Source organism: Phyllostomus discolor, chromosome 2, assembly GCF_004126475.2.
Source record: "Phyllostomus discolor isolate MPI-MPIP mPhyDis1 chromosome 2, mPhyDis1.pri.v3, whole genome shotgun sequence".
In the NCBI taxonomy this organism is placed as follows: Eukaryota; Metazoa; Chordata; class Mammalia; order Chiroptera; family Phyllostomidae; genus Phyllostomus; species Phyllostomus discolor.
In genome coordinates, this window is record NC_040904.2 from 9,946,649 (window position 1) to 9,960,637 (window position 13,989).

Here is a 13,989-nt window from a genome sequence, read left to right on the forward strand (position 1 = left end):
GGCGGGCGCGGAGCCCCCGCTGAGGCGTGGCCCTCTGCCCGCAGGTGGAACGTGGTGGGCATCCAGGGCTCCCTGCTCAGCATCTTCGTGGAGCCGATCTACTTCTCCAGCATCATCCTGGGCAGCCTCTACCACGGGGACCACCTCTCCAGAGCCATGTACCAGCGGATCTCGAACATAGAAGACCTGCCCGCCCTGTACACCCTCAACAAGCCTCTGCTCAGCGGCAAGTATCCCCCGAGTGCGCACCCACCCCTCCCAGATGAACTTTCCGTGCAGGGTCTGGGTCTCGCGGATACACGGTCCCCAGGGAAGCTGCCTGTGGAGGAGCCGCTCCGGAGGGAGGAGGAGGGGGCTGGTCCAGGGCCTGGGAGGGCCGTTCAGGGAGGCCCGCTGCCAGGCTCGCCTCTCGCCGCGCGGAAAGGATGGGCAGCCGGGGTGTGGCCTTCGTGCAAATGGGTTCTCCTGTCCCTGCAGAGAGACTGCCAGATGCCATGGAAATTACACACACTCATTGGCTGTCTGAGGTCAAGCTGGGCCGGGCCACCAGGATGTGTGGGCACGGTGACGAGCTGCCACTGCAGAGCCAGCCCCTGTGGCAGTGGTGGCCTGCCCTGGGTCCTCATGCCCAGTTTGCTCTTAGGAGGTTGGCCATGTAATTGAAATGTGCCCTTGACAGGCCCGTGTGTCAGGGATGTGACCGTGGGGACTGCGACAGGCCCGTGTGTCAGGGATGTGACTGTGGGGACTGTGACAGGCCCGTGTGTCAGAGATGTGACCATGGGGACCATGACAAGCCGTGTGTCAGGGACGTGACCGTGGGGACCGTGACAGGCCCGTGTGTTAGGGACGTCTTGCACTTGCCCTGGGCGCCCACTGTTACCAGTTTGCTGTTTTTCCTTTAGCATTTCAGTGGCGAACTGCGAAGTGAACGAGAGCTTTTGAATTCAAGGGTCTTAACTTCTCAGTTCACCCTTATTTTAAAGGACACAATTAAGGTACTTGTATCCCATTGAAAATACCATTTCACCTACTTTTTAAACTCAGAACTGAACTCACAACGCTGAACCGGCCTCAAGTCCTGGTGTGCGGGTGCTCCAGCCACAGCATGTTGGCAGCTGGGCTGGGGGGGCGGGGCCTCTCAGAGGCGTGGCTTGCCTCAGATAGCACACGGCCTCAGATAGCACACGGCCTCGGACAGCACACGCGGAGAGAACCAGGGCGCCCCAGATCGAGTCTCACGGCTCCCTACCCTTAACTAACCCTTGCTCGCTAAGGAGAAGGTTAGAGTCCGACAAACCTGACTGTGGGAAGTTGAAACTGTAGCAGCTGCTCCCACCACTGCATGTCCTGGAAGTTTCAGAGTTAAGTGCCGGCATCCTGCTGTGTGTCGGCATGCGGGTGCCCCATGGGCCAGAAAATGGTTCTCCCTGTCTACCGTCTGTACTCTGCGCCTGAGGGCTTTAACCTCAGCTGTCACCTGTCTCTTAGATTCGTAGACACTGTCACCTGTCTCATAGATTCGTAGACACTTAGAACACTGCGAGACATTCCTGGCCTGTAGAGGCCGCTCAGCAGAGGGGTGCCATGGGGACCATGCCCGTGGCTGGAGGCCGAGGGGACGGGGTCATTTTGCTGAAGGGATATTCTAAGACCCTAGAACGAGAGCTCATTATAAAAGTCAGGCTATTTTTATCGTCCGACGTACACGAAGTGCACCGATGCCTATAAAAAGGTGCTAAAAAGTAGCCTTTGCAAGAGAGACCTCAAAGCCATCGATGCGTTCTACGAGTTTGTTAAACAGAGGAAGTAAGTAACAAAATAGAAGAGCCCGCTCTTCGTCCTCCTGTCTCCAGTGTCCCCTCAAACCCCAAAGCCTGAAGCCCCCTGCCCCACAGTTGGGGCTGTGCTGAGCCCACACGGCAGGCAGCCGGAGCCTGAGTCAGAGCCGACAGCTTCGGGCCTCGGTTTCCCCCTGTGCCTAGTGACGGGGACAGGCCGGGTGCCCTCCGTGGTCCTCTGGGCGAGTGTTAGGATCCCGTGGAGCACAGGGACAGAGCTCAAGTTCCAGGGAGCAGAGCGTTTCTCCATCGCTGAGCCAGTGGGCAGCGGCTTACGGCTTCTCGGTCTGTTCGAAATGCAAACTATTTGGGGTGTTTTACCTTGGACAGATGCTTTGTGTTGGAAACAGTGGGGTTTTGCCGTTGTTTTTCCTTGAAGAGAGCTCCAATTCGTGCAGCAGGTCGCTTTGGGGAAGACACCTGCACGCAGGGCACTCCTGCAGGGTCCACAGAGGACAAGGCGGCCGAGGGCCGAGGGAGGCGGGGAGGCGGAGAGGCCCTCCCTCGTGGGCCGCATGGAGGCTGCCCGGGCTGTGGAAACCCACTGTCCTCACAGACGGAGGGAACCCAGTGCGAGGATCCGGTGGGAGAGTCCCGCGTCTCAGCTGTGGGAGCGCACACGCCCGTGGCCGGGACACAGGGGCGGTCCTCTTGGGTCCCCTGCTGTGCCTGCGCGGCGTGCAGGTGTCTGTGCCACAGTTCGCCCCACGCTCGCCGTGCTGTTCTGTGCACGTTCAGCCACAGAAGTCGCCTCCACGTTAAAACGGGAATGATGCACGGCGGTGCCCAGAGAATCGCAGGGTCCTAGGGAGGGCAAAAACGGTTGCCAATTCAGCACAGAGGATAACTAAATCACCTGAAACAAGGTTACCTAAAAACCAAGCAAGTCAGGTAGGCCTTTAATAAGAACTGTAGCGATAGACTATTTTAGAAAGCTGTCTAGGCTAGAGTAAGAATTTCACGTGACTTCAGCGTGAAGAGCATGTTGGGCTTTAAGAGAAGACCCTGGAGGGCGGCCTCGGGCTGTGTGGGCCTCTGCTGTGTGCGCCCTCCCTCCCTCCCCTGGCACCTGGGGAGGGGAAGCCCTTCAGACGCACCCCCTCTTCTCCCCGGGCCCCTTCCACGCCTGCACCTGCCGGCTTCAGAGCAGCTGCAGCTTCCGACTCCCATCCATCGGCCCCGAGCCCAGTGCCCAACTGGCCCTGTTTGCAGTCCCGGTGCTGGAGAGAAGTCCAGAGGGAAGGCCGGGGGTCTCGGCTGTCCCAGAGCCTGGTGACGGGCAGGCTGCCCCGGGGCCACAGGGGCGGCTCCCCCAGTGCTGGTTTTCCTGCCACCGTGGCCACAAAATACTGACCAACAAGGCAGCACGGGGAGCGCCTCCTAATGATGCCGTCTGGGCTGGGGGCTCTCTGGGAAGATGGGGCAGGGGGCCACTGCTGGCGGGCCGGAGAGAAAGCCTCACGCCGCCCCCACTGCCCCCCAACCCCCACCCCCACCCCCACCCCTGGCCAGGGAACGCCATGCCTCCATTTACAGCAGTTGGTGAAACTCGGACTCGTGTGTCTGCATCCCGAAGCCTTACATGGGGGAGAGAGAGGGGCTGTAAATATGAGTGAGGGTGAGAGAAGGTGCGTGTTTCCAGGCAGGAGTGGGCCCCCAAGTGGTGGGGACCCTTTCCCCGGGTCTGGAAGCAGGAGTCTCACCGCAGGAGTGATGTCGGAGGGGTGGGGTGGGGTGGGGAGGGGCGGACCAGGGTGGACAAGGTTCAGGCCCACAGTACCAAACCTCCTCCCTTTCATCGCACCTGCCTTCTCTTCTGCCTCCCTAGTGATTCTCTCCTGCCCTTTTGCTGCCTGGATTGCAGTGGCTTTTTCTCTTTTTCCGAACCTGTGGTTTGGAAGTTCTAAGTCTCACTTCTTTTTTGCCCAGTGTTGCCCCTTAATTTTTAAACAAATGAGCACTTAAAAAAACCAGTGTCAGGAATTAGTCAGTACTGATAGCGACCCCAGCCTGGGAGGAGCTGGAAGCTCAGGCAGGCTTCGCCCTCCTTCCCACCTCATCCACGTGGATTCTGGGGGCATCACCTGGAGGTTTAGAAAGTCTCCCCAAAAGCCTTCCTCACGGGTCCCCCCGCCACACTATCAGCATTTGTTTGGACACACGTACGGGCCACAGTCCCTCTCCGATCGCTGTGCGTTCAGGGTCAGTCTTCACGTTGCTGGGACAGAGTGGGGTGGCTGTCCTGGTCAACTTGGGAAGGTGCCCCCCCCACTGGGAAGCGCCCCCACCCTGCGCTGCCCTCGCCCGGCACCGCCTCGGGGTCTGCAGCAGCCGGCACCTCCCTGGGCTCCTGGGCTCCGAGCCACCTCGACCTTCTCCTCCGCCAAAAGATTCCCATTTTGTTTTCTCTCTGGTGGCATTACATTTATCTTTTTCCCTTAAAACTCAGGCATTTCCCCAGAGTAAGGCCAGGAGTGTGGCTGCGTTTCTCCCCCTCCCCTGACTCCTCTGAGTGCTTCCACCTGGAGGCCCTCGCCTCCGGATCGGAGAGACTTTCTCCGGTTTTTGTCTCCAGCTGCTGCCTGTGCGCCCTCTTCTCTGAGAGTCTCGGTCCAGTTTCTCCTGCGGCACCCTGTCCTTTGCCATCCCTACTGTCTGCCCCGCGCTCTGAGGAAGCTGACCTGCCCGGTCACGGCCGCACACGGGCATTCTGCCCACAGGGGCAGTTGCTGTCCAGGTTAGCCAGTGCCTGGGACCCTGGCTGTGTCGCAGCCACACCCTCGCAGTCCCCGCCTGCTCAGCGTCTCGTTCTGGGAGACCCGCCATCTGGGCTTTCACGTCCCCTGTGTCCCAGAGAAAAACTTCCTGGTGACTGGAGCCCAATATAGGGTTGACCAAAAAGTTCGTTTGGTTTTTTTCCGTAAGATGGCTCTAGTAGCGCTTAGCTGTCTTTAACTTTATTCAACAAACTGTTGGTAGGTTGTATTGTGGCAGCTGTCATATTGGCATGCATTAAAAAAGTATATCAAAACTGGTGAATTTTGGTGTAGCTATTTTAACATTGAAGATGGAAGAAAATAAGTAACATTTTTGGCATATTATGCTTTATTATTTCCAGAAAGGTAAAAATGCAACTGAGATGCAAAAAAAAAAAAAGATTTGTGCAGTATATGGAGAAGGTGCTGTGAGTGATCGAACATGTCAAAAGTGGTTTGCGAAGTTTTGTGCTGGAGAGTTCTCACTGGGCGGTGCTCCAGTCGGGCAGACCAGCTGCAGTTGGTAGCGATCAAATCGAGACATTAATTGAGAACAATCAACATTTGGCCATGTGGGAGACAGCTGACATGCTCAAAATATCCAAATCAACAAAGTTACTGGTGAAAATGAAAAATGTGTCTGTTATTTTATGGGAAAAACTGAACAGACTTTTTGGCCAGCCCAGTAGTTTCCCGAGCATGATTGGGCCTCCCCGACTGGAAGGAAGCCGCCCAGCCAAGGAGGACGGCCAGCAGCGCCTGCTGTGGACAGGGTGACGAGGGTCCGTGTGACGGACTGACCCAAATGACCTTAGACTGCCGGTAGACTCAGGGTTCTACAGGATGTGCTTTGCCTGTGTTTTGTCTGTCTGTCTATTTGTTTGTTCGAACATTCTGTGTAGGTGACCTTGATAGTAAAGCAGCATTCCCAATTTTACTGACGACTCCTTTGAGGACTTCTCAGCAATACCAGTTGTTGTACTGAGATTCGTTTGCAAACCATGTCCGGGGCATATGCGCACTCCCCTCTCCTGTCCCCTGGGGGTGTTGTCGGCCGGATAGGGACTTCTGGGTAACTGTGCCCAGTCCTGTGTTGCCCAGGCCGTGCAGGCTGGGCGAGAGAGCCCTGCCGGATGCCCTGCTTCCTCGTGACATGGGGCTCGTCCGGGCCAGGCAGCCAGCAGCGCATACTTCACTTTCTGGACTGGAGACTCAGGCTCTTTCCTGACGTTGTGTGTCAAAACCCCAGGGTTTCAGCTGCAAAGGAAGTCTTATTTGGCCCGTGGTCCCCTGTGCAGAGCCCTGGGCACCCGTCTGGACCTGGGGAAGCAGCGGGAAGGCGGTGGGGAGGCCGTGAGAGCGGGGCGAAGCCTGCTGCCCGGCCCCTGCAGCTGCTCGCCGCCGGACTGGGTCCAGTTCCTTCCTCCCCGGCTCAGGGCTGTGGTCCTCGGCAAGAACCAGGGTGGGAGTGTGGAGGGCGCTCTGCTCCCAGCTTCAGTGGCAGGCGGTCTCACAGCTTCTGGGGCCCGAGGGGCCAGCGACACCGAGGACCTGGGAGGCCCCGGCGGGTGGCCGGTGTCACCATCACTGTCAGGCGCTGCACACCAGGTTCCTTACCCTCCAGCCCCTACCCAGGTCTCTGTCTGCAGAGTAAAGGTCGCTTTCAATCGAGACTGTAAACGACACACCTGGGTCAATGAACACACGACAGAGAGCTTCTGCGGCAGGAACCCACGGCGACCCGCGTGTCTGTCCATCATCATCGGGAATGTAATGCGCTATGACCGCCCCTGGGCAGGTGAGGAGGGTGCTCCCAGGGAACGCCCGCACGAGGGGGCCCCGAGGGAACGCCGGCTCTTCGGGCTTCGCATCCGGCATCCGGCCAGTTCGGCTTCTCTGTACTTTTGTCCCAGGAGTCCTGACTCACGGAATTCACAACAGCAGAGACTCTCATTGCAGCCTTGGGGGTCCTGCTTGCCCTGGTTTCCGCACGGTGGCCTGTGATTGGCTCCTTGCCCCAGTGCTCGCTTGCAGCCCCGGAAAGACCCGCTCTCCCCGGGTGTCTGGCTGTTTGGGGGCGAGCCCCCAGGACTCGGAGAAATGTGCTCTCCTGACCACACAGGGGATATTCTGCCCCAGAAAAGGCATGTGGTTAGCATTGGAGGTCCGAGCTAGCTGTTTTCTTTCTGCCTTATTTTCTCCATTTTTCCATTTATTCAACTTAAAATACAAACAATATTCGTACTATTAGGATCTTACTTTTTTAGGCAGTTAATTGGCCATTTCTGGTTGTGATGCACAGTGTTGTATCTCTGAGGTTGGAGTGTCACTCAGCGGTGACCCTTGGTGAGGACCTGACCACACAGGAGTCCAGACCTGCATGGACGGTGACACAGTGCGAGCACTGCCCACTCACGAGCGCCGCGGTGCCACTGAGCTCCTGGAAACCAGGTGCCGAGCAGAACCACCTTGTGAAAGGTCCCTCCCTGGCCCCTCTCTGTGGGGCTGCAGAACGTGATGCTCAGCGGTGCACAGGAGCCCCACGGAGGGATGGAGTGACTTCCAGTTCCAAGGGGAAACCGTGCTTATCGAAGCATTTTCTGTTTAATCAAATCGTGGTCAGGCATTTCAATAAAGTGAGGATGATCAGATTTTATTCAGAGATTCAGAGGATCTATCTCCAGTGTATATTTTTGGAGGAAAAAAAATATCCGGATACTCTAGCAAAGCAAAGCAGACGTCTGAGAGAGGAAACCGTGGGACCCGAAGAGAAACACTGTAGGAACCCGGCGCGGCAACGGGACCCCTGGGTGGGGAGTGAACGCACTCTCCCAAGTGGCCCGGGGAGCCGGGGGACCTGTAACGGGGAAAGGACAGCAGGGACTCAGGAGACGGAAACTCCAGGACACCCGAAGAAGAGCCGTTCAGGGAAGGGGGTGTTGAGTTCAAACCGCAGAAGACTGAGGCCTGCGACGGTCAGTTCTCACCGTCCTCCTGACTGGCCACGGTGCCCAGAACACGCATTCTCCCTGGGGGAGCCCGGGGGGCGTCTGCAGGGGAGGCCGGCATCGATGGGTGCACTCTGCAAAGCAGACCGCCTCCCCAGGGTGGGTGCTCGCCCATGCTGGGTCTGCCGAGGCCGGCCCACGAGGAGCTCACCCCTTTTCCCTGCCTGGCTGACGGAGCCGGTGGGCCGTCCCTCCTCACTGTCCCCTGCTGGCCCAGACTCACACCCCGGCCCCCAGTTCACTGCCCCCGGTTCTCTGCCCGGGGACTCAGGCGGAGCTCCGCCTCCAGCCACCCTGTGTGCCCAGCTCCCATGGGGCAGGTCTCGGACCTGCCAAGGAGGCAGGTGCCCAGCCTCCGCCTCCTTGGGAGCCAGTCCCTCCTCCTGGCTCTCCCTACTACTATTCTGCCTCCCCGGGGACCCTGCCCCGCACAGGTGTGGTTTGGAGCAATTGCCGGCAGTTGGGGCAGAGACTCCATCTGGTGCTGAGGCCTCAGCGGCCTCCCTTCAGTGCCAGACTCGATCACGAATCAACACTTTTTCTCTCGAGTCTGTCACGCTGCTCGGCCCTGAAGTGCCGCACGTGGCCGTGACTCGTTGGATCCAGACTCGCTGCCTGTGCAGGTTACTTTGTCTAGAACTGAACGTTGGCCACCACAATGCGAGAGTGGGAAAGGCCAGGGGCCTCGGCCGCGTGGGGGTGGGACTGGTCAGCAACTCTCCGGTCAGAGAGGAAGCTGGGCTGAGCTGCTGTAAGCCTGCCCCTGTCGGAGTGGCAACTGGAGTCGCAGGACGCTCAGCAGAACCGTGGCCTTGCGTGGGTGCACGAGAATACATGAAAGAAGCATTTCGTTACGGAAAGTGTGGAAATGCAGTGAGAAAACATGTGGCAAGGTTGCATCTTGCATCTCGGGTGTCGGGCGTGCGAGGGGGTGGCCCCGGCGCCGGGGCCTGAGGTCAGATGCGGCCTGCCGTCCTGCACCAGCCGCCCCACTTTCCCGCTCTGTGGCCCGAGTGAGTCAGAAGTGCTGTGCGGTCCGTGGGCCTTCCGCTGCCCCCAGCAGATAGCAAGTTTCTGGGCAGCGGGAGGTGGCGCTGGACCGGTGCGAGCCCGCCCCCCGCCCCGGTCCCGCACACCTGCCGTGAGGGGCTCTGCATGACCTCGCTCGTCCCTCCCCTCCAGGCATCAGCAACGCAGAAGCGCGGCAGCCGGGGAAGGCACCCAACTTCAGCGTCAACTGGACGGTGGGCGACGCGGCCGTCGAGGTCATCAACGCCACGACGGGCAAGGACGAGCTGGGCCGAGCATCGCGCCTGTGTAAGCACGCGTTGTACTGTCGCTGGATGCGTGTGCACGGCAAGGTACTGAGGCGCCCGCCCCACCCCCACGCTTGTCCCTGTCGCAGCCCCGCCACCATCCTCATGGCCCTTCCAGACCTGCTCCCTCTGGCGCCGTCCGGCCCCAAGTCCAGCCCTGGCCCTTCACACTTACAGCAGCTCAGCCTCAGAGGCCGCTTTGCCTTCCCCGCCCCTCCTGCCAGGAACCGCCTGTCCCCTCCAAGAGCAGGTGCCCAGAAGGATGGGCGTTGCTGGGCTCAGTTAGCCCGCCGGGAGGAACTGTAGACCTTTGCTCTGCAGCAGCAACAGCAGCAGCAGGGCCCCCTTTTCACCCAACAGAACCTTACGTAGTAAATCAGTGTATTACTAGTTTTTCCTGACTGTGAGTCAGGTCTGTAGCGTTTATTATGAAGCTGGCCTTGAACTTGACCTGGAGGAACAGACAAGCTGCAACAGCGCACGCGTGAGGGAGCCAGCCGGGGGCGGGGGGTGCCCCAGTGACCATGAGTGTGGGACACTGGTTTCCGAACAGCTGCAGTGCTGGGAGTGGGCGTTGGAATCCACTGTCTGCGGGTGGCCGGGAGCATTGCCTGTTCATCCGCAAGGCTGCTCCTTGGGGTGGGAGCACGGACCCTCGGACGGGGTGCCCAGGCTGCTCCGTGTGAGGACGGTCCATCTGCGGGAGAACCCCCCCATACACACTGGTGGTCCCACCCCCACAGGCCAGCACAATACTAAGTGTCATTTTTGACCATGATCTTGAGTTTTAGCTCCTCCTGTTACTTCTTAAATGGTTGTACTTGTCCTTTGTCTTCACACAGGTCCCCTCCCACTTACTGCGCTCCCGGATCACCAAACCCAACATGTACCATGAGTCCAAGCTGGTGGCGAAGGAGTACCAGGCGGCCAAGGCCTGCCTGTTCCAGGCGTTCGTCAAGGCCGGGCTGGGCGCCTGGGTGGAGAAGCCCACGGAGCAGGACCAGTTCTCGCTCACGCCCTGACCACCCTGACCGCCGGCGTGGACGCGGGGGTGCCCGGTGTCGGCCCTGTCCCCAGAACCTCCCGTCTGCAGCGGGGACGGGGTGGGGTGGCCAGGGTGGGGCGGGGTGGCCAGGCTGGGGCCGCCCTCGGGCCCCTCTGTGGCAGCACCCTGTCCCCGCCCAGTTGCTGGTGACGGCGTTCAGTCTCAGTTTACGATAGACATCGAGTTCTACCAAGTAGGGCTTCCTGAAGCTTAGGAAATAGCAATTACTTTGTGTGAAATTCTTGAATAAATAATTTATTCAGAGCTAGGAACGTGATTTATAAAATAAGAATTATGTCAGGTCACCCTTATGCCACATTATTTTAATTGCAAAAAGAGCATTTATATATATTATATATATGTGTGTGTGTGCGTGTGCGTGTGCAGGAACAGAGGAGGAAGAGGCAGGACGTGCTCACCTAAAGGAAGTCCCCGGGGCACACTTCCCTGCAGTACTGCTCCCTGCTGGCAGGCCCTTGGCCTGCTGCAGGGATGGCCCCGCGGCGTCCGGCCAGGTCCCTGTAGCGTCCGTGCTTCCAGAAGCTTCTGTGCCCCTCGCAGGACCACATCCCAGACACCTTTTCTTAGTTGCTTCTGAATAACCGGATATCAGTGTGGCATTCCCTTGAGTTCTGAAACTGTTTAACCCAGGGGGCTAGCGGGCAGGTGTCGGGCCACCGCACAATAATCAGCCTGACCCTGCCCCTCCCTCGGGGCCCGGCGGACAGAGGTCTTCATGGGACCAAACAAGAATTAAGTCATAGACGTTCATTTTGGAAAACACCACTTAAGACATATTTCTAAATTATTCTTTCCAGCTTTATCAAAGACATGTTTGAAAAACAAGTATTCAGGCTGAAAGCTGGTAACATAGCAGGCTGCAGGCGTGGTCGTGGCAGAGAGGGGGTGCTGCTGGCATCTGGGGGGGCGGCCAGGGGCTTTGCCCAACACCCTACAGCACAGAGGACAGCCAGGGCAGCTGAGCGAGGGGGTCAGGTAGGTCGAGGCCCGGGCACCGCCCGGCCTGTGCTTGGAGACCGGGACCAGCTACTGGTCATTTCCACTCGGGGCCAGAGCGGAGCGGACGGAGGGCGCGCTCCCACCTCTGGCTGATTTATGGCTGTGCGGGGTCCCACGGTGCCAGGAGCAGAGACGGACACCCCCCACCCTGCAGCAAAGCCCAGGGTGTCGCCTGTGCGTCATCAAGGTGTGCACCTGGTGTCCTGTGTCCTCTATGGCCCAGAATGTGAGGAGCAGGAGCAGAGCTTGGAGCCTACAGTGGTCACATCGAAGGGGGTGCTTCCTGGTCGCTCAGGCCTGGGACCCACTGGCCTGCCCCCGTCGAGTGGGCTGTGGTGTAGGTGCCACGCACTGGCGTTCTCTCCCCGTCACAGGACGGGTGTCTGGGGGTGCCGGCCCCTCCCCAGAGCAGGCTCTCCGTGCCCAGAAGAAAATTGTGAGAGGCCCTGTGTTTTTATTCTTCTCTCTAAAAATGGTATTTTTTCTAATGGGGATTGGGAGATGGACTTAGTTTTTAAAAAAGGCATGGATTTTGATGACAATGCCCAGTGGAAATGCATTCCATGGACACGTACTGTCCCATGTGTCTGGCCCTCCCTTCTGTCAGGAAGGGTTGACGTCAGCAGGGGTCTCCCTCCAGCCCCAGGTGACCGGGTGCCCTACCATGTCGGTCCCCATGGCCCCCGAGCTGTGCGCCTTTCCTGGGCTGTGTTTGTGAGACCCGCCAGGGCAGGGCGGTGCTCTGAAAGCACCCAGGTCTGACCTGTGGTTGCCGGGGAGGAAGGTGGGAGGTTGGGGTGGGCGGCGGCCAGGGGGCCTGCACAGGACAGTCTGCCTCCGGGTGGGGCAGCCGAGCACTCGTGGGAGAGCAGGGCGGGGAGGGCCGATCACCTCCTGCAGGAGACAAAGCAGGACACCCAGCACTTTCAACCGCCCCTTCCTCCTGAGCTCGCCGTGCGTGAGACACACAGCCCGTGTGCTCGGGCGTTAATCTGCACGTGACGCCCTCCGCCTGGACTGTAGAGGAGACTTCACAGACAAGTTGCAACAACCAGGGCCTTGGCTTTTTGAGAAAAATGTTAAGTGTGAGGACCCCTGGTGAGCAAGGGTCAGGAGGGGCTCCGCTCTCTTGTGTCAGCCACCCCTGGAGTGTCGGCCCCATGGGGACGCTGGCCACTGTCCACCCCAGGCCGCCGGGCAGCTATCCTGCTGGCAGGGAGGCGGCATGAAGAGAAGGCTCAGTTGGGGGGGGCATGTGTGGGACGGGAGCTGGGCTCCCCCAGGTCGGCTGAGGCCAGGGGACGTGTCCCAGCCGCATGGCTCGGCCCCACCCCCACTCCCGCTCAGGGTCCGCGTTCGCCTGCTCTCAGACACGGACACCAAAGAGCTGCAGTTCTGATTCTGGGTCTTAATTCCACGTTTCACCCTCTTTTCCTGCTTTGGAGATTTGTATTGTGATCAAAACGATTATTTTAAAGTGTCCAAGCCAACATCTCACAAGGTGTTGATTTCTCTGGAGTTTAGTTTTGTTCAGATACTGTCCCTGGTCTGCAGGCGGTAGGACCCCTCTGTAGAGACAGCGCTTCCCGGAGCACCAGGCGGTCTCACCGCGGGGGCAGCTCCCGCCCCGCCCGGCGCTGGTCTGAGGGTCTGAGAGCGGGGCCAGGGCCTGCTGTGCCGAGGCGGCGAGCTCCTGTCCTCGTGAGAACCCAAACCAAAATACAACTCGGGTGCATCTTCTCATTTCTAAAATACCCACACCAAAATATAAGGTCTGCCCCAGACGTACGTCCATCTGATCCAGCAAGCAAGAAAATTAGCGGGCTTCTCCATCTGTGAACTCTGTGAAATCTCTCCAAAGATTTCTTCTCACCACCCTAACTGTATCAATGGGGAAGGGCGGAGTCCGTGTGACCGTGTGTGTCCAGTTTTGTGTGTCCTTGTCCCTGGTGTGTCCTGTGGCCCCTCTCCGTGGCCCGAGGCCAGCCCACAGCACACAGTATGTCCACACACAGCGGGAGGGAGCGGAGGTATCAGGGCCTGACCTGACGGTGACTTGGCACCCTGTTCTGGCGACATGGGCTGCACGTCCCTGCTCATGGCTGGGGCTCCAGCGCGGGCTGACAGGGCACGGGGGACTGAGGGTGTCCTTCTGGATGTGACCGTGAACAGCTCACCCCGTGGCATGTCCATGGGGTGAGCCCTGAAAGCCGTCGGCCTCTCTGGACTCGAGGTCGTCTGCTCCTGATCTGACACTTCCGAGTGTGGACACTGTGTGAACGTCGTTCAGCCAGGAAACCGCCGCTGAGACGTGCTCCTCCGTGTTCCCGTTTGTATATTGATGTATATACCACATGTCACCACCCGCATGAGCTCCTCACGCACCGAGACCGGCGGGGCCGAGCATGAGACGCTGTCACGTAGACCAGGGATTTGCCATGTCCTCAATAAAGCAAGGCCTTTCACTACCACGGTGTCGCTGCGAGTTTCTCTCCCTCCTGGCTGCTGCTCTCCTCGGCCCGCTGACCCGCCAGGCCCAGGGTCGGTCAGTCGCCGTCTGGTCCGGTCAGCTGTGCTGTGCCGGCGCATCCCCATCTGGGGACCGGCTTTCCAGGTCCCCTCACCCCTCAGATTCTCAGCTTTCCCCCCATTTTCCTGAGTGTGTCAGCAGCCCCCACACACGAGGTGTGCGGGGGACAGTGAGAGCCGCCCCTGCTGGGTCCCTTCCACGAAGAGGGGTGATGACATGCACCCAGTTACCTGCAGGACATGTGAGGATGACATGGATGGGGGCGGGGGCACAGGAAAAACGTGGACACCAGCAACAGGCCATGAACTGGGGGGACTGGGTGTTGGGCCCCAGCCAGGACCAGACAGAGCAGGTGGGCCCAGGCGAGGCGGACGGGGTGTCCGGGCCCAGGGGAGAAACGCAGGTGCCCAGTGGCAAGCTCAAGTTGTGTTATTCAGGACCAACTCACAGCAAACCAAGGGGGACCGGGCCTC

The 13,989-nt window shown here is 59.3% G+C and overlaps 1 protein-coding gene across 2 annotated transcripts in view; it reads left to right on the plus strand.

The window, feature by feature from the left end:
- ADARB1 (adenosine deaminase RNA specific B1) overlaps positions 1 to 13,457 on the plus strand; it is a 35,268-nt gene extending 21,811 nt beyond the window's left edge. The window contains exons 7-9 of one of the 2 annotated variants that reach the window (XM_028505033.2): positions 45 to 226; positions 8,788 to 8,966; positions 9,764 to 13,457. In XM_028505033.2, the coding sequence (XP_028360834.1) occupies positions 45 to 226; positions 8,788 to 8,966; positions 9,764 to 9,943 (541 nt within the window). In that variant the 3' untranslated portion in view covers positions 9,944 to 13,457. The remainder of the gene's footprint in view (positions 1 to 44; positions 227 to 8,787; positions 8,967 to 9,763) is intronic. The other variant, XM_036017502.1, reaches the window with a different exon arrangement.
- Positions 13,458 to 13,989: the final 532 nt, after the last annotated feature.